General features: G+C 41.9%; 1 protein-coding gene across 1 annotated transcript in view; it reads left to right on the plus strand.

The window, feature by feature from the left end:
* Positions 1–1617, plus strand: part of Fyn (FYN proto-oncogene, Src family tyrosine kinase) — a gene marked incomplete in the record, with an annotated part of 221391 nt that overhangs the window by 183541 nt on the left and 36233 nt on the right. Inside the window, 1 exon segment of the mRNA XM_029555724.1 lies at positions 432–581. Within this exon segment, the coding sequence (XP_029411584.1) occupies positions 432–581 (150 nt within the window).

A 1617-nucleotide genomic window follows, 5' to 3' on the forward strand; every position in this document is an offset into this window, starting at 1 on the left:
ACCATCCCTGCCCCCCATCATCTCTGCCTCCACCATCCCTGCCTCTCACATGCCTCATGGGAAAGGAGACCAGCAGGTAAACGCATTTGGAGCCCCTGTACTTCTCTTAATCTTACCCAGTAGGATTTGGTCTGTGCAGTGTTAGACAACATAAGAAACTAAAAGTAAAAAATAGCCACAAAGCTTTCAGTCTTTTTAAAATCATTTTTATCGCTAACATCTTCTGATACTCGAAGGACAGTAAGAGTTGTCTTCATCCTGTTACTGAGCAGAGATGGTGTGTGTGTGTGTGTGTGTGTGTGTGTGTGTATGTGTGTACATACATGTGTCCCTTTGATAATTATTAATGAGAGTAGTCAAGTAAATGAGACATACAAAAGAAGCTAGTACTACAGATTCGTGGCACTGCTAATGTTTTGCATATTTACCAGGTGCCTATTCACTTTCCATCCGTGATTGGGATGATATGAAAGGAGACCATGTCAAACATTATAAAATTCGTAAACTTGACAATGGTGGATACTATATCACCACCCGGGCCCAGTTTGAAACCCTTCAGCAGCTTGTACAGCATTACTCAGGTAACCTTAATTCTTACTGTTAACCATATGGACACTGGAGGGAGTGGATGGGCACAGAGCTAGAAACAGGAGGAGGAGATGAGGTAACAATTACATAGGAAGTCACTAGTAAAATAGTTTCCTGTACCAGCCCCTCCCTGGCAGTGGGGTTTGGATTAGTGGTCTCATTGTTGCTGTACCACAGATAACTACTTTTTTAAAGAGGTTCTACGACATTCTAGTTCCCTGAGTGGAAAGCAGTAGTCTGTGTATGTATCTTCATAATAAAATCCTTGCAAGTTCTTTTCCTGTTCCCTTCATTATGAGACTTAGAACCATGAAAGGAAGAAGGGAGCAGTGGTGGCTGGGCAGGCACTCCCACATGCGGACCTGCAGGCACATCACTTGACACTTAGCTGTAGGGCTGTACACACATTCTTGCATTTCCTGATCATCATTTCCCTAGTGCTGCTTCCTAATCAGGCTTACCTGCATGTGACCCACAGCTCTCACAGCTTAGACTCTGTCCCAACAGTCAGATAGTACCATTCTTCATTGTTCTTGGCAACTTTATTAGGTGTATTGGAGTACAAGCTGTGCATTCTATTTAAAAATGTGTCTTTATGTGCACTTGTTTAAATGCTTGCTTCCTTTCCTTGGTTAACAAGTATGTCCCATTATATCCTGCATATATACATGGGGACATAGACACAGGTACAGATGCAGGCAGCCTAAGAGGTTTTATGTGACATATGCATTTTGTATTACTCTTCACAACAGTGAATAACTCCTAATGTGATTTGACCTCTTTTGTTTGTTTGCTTTTGAAACAGGGTCTCAATTGTAGTCCTAGGTGGCCTGGTATTTACTGTGTAGCCCAAGGTGGCCTCTCAGTTTTTCAGTAATCCCCATGGGCCAGCCTCCTGAGTGCTGGGATTACAGATAGGAGCCACCATCCCCAGCTCTTGACCTCTATTGTTCCATGCACATCCATTGAAAAATATTTATATACTATTTTTAGAACAAAAAAAAAATGTAATCTTTTGAAAATGACAGT

The sequence above is a fragment of the Nannospalax galili genome, unplaced genomic scaffold, assembly GCF_000622305.1.
Source record: "Nannospalax galili isolate Female #2095 unplaced genomic scaffold, S.galili_v1.0 scaffold646, whole genome shotgun sequence".
NCBI classification, from domain to species: Eukaryota; Metazoa; Chordata; class Mammalia; order Rodentia; family Spalacidae; genus Nannospalax; species Nannospalax galili.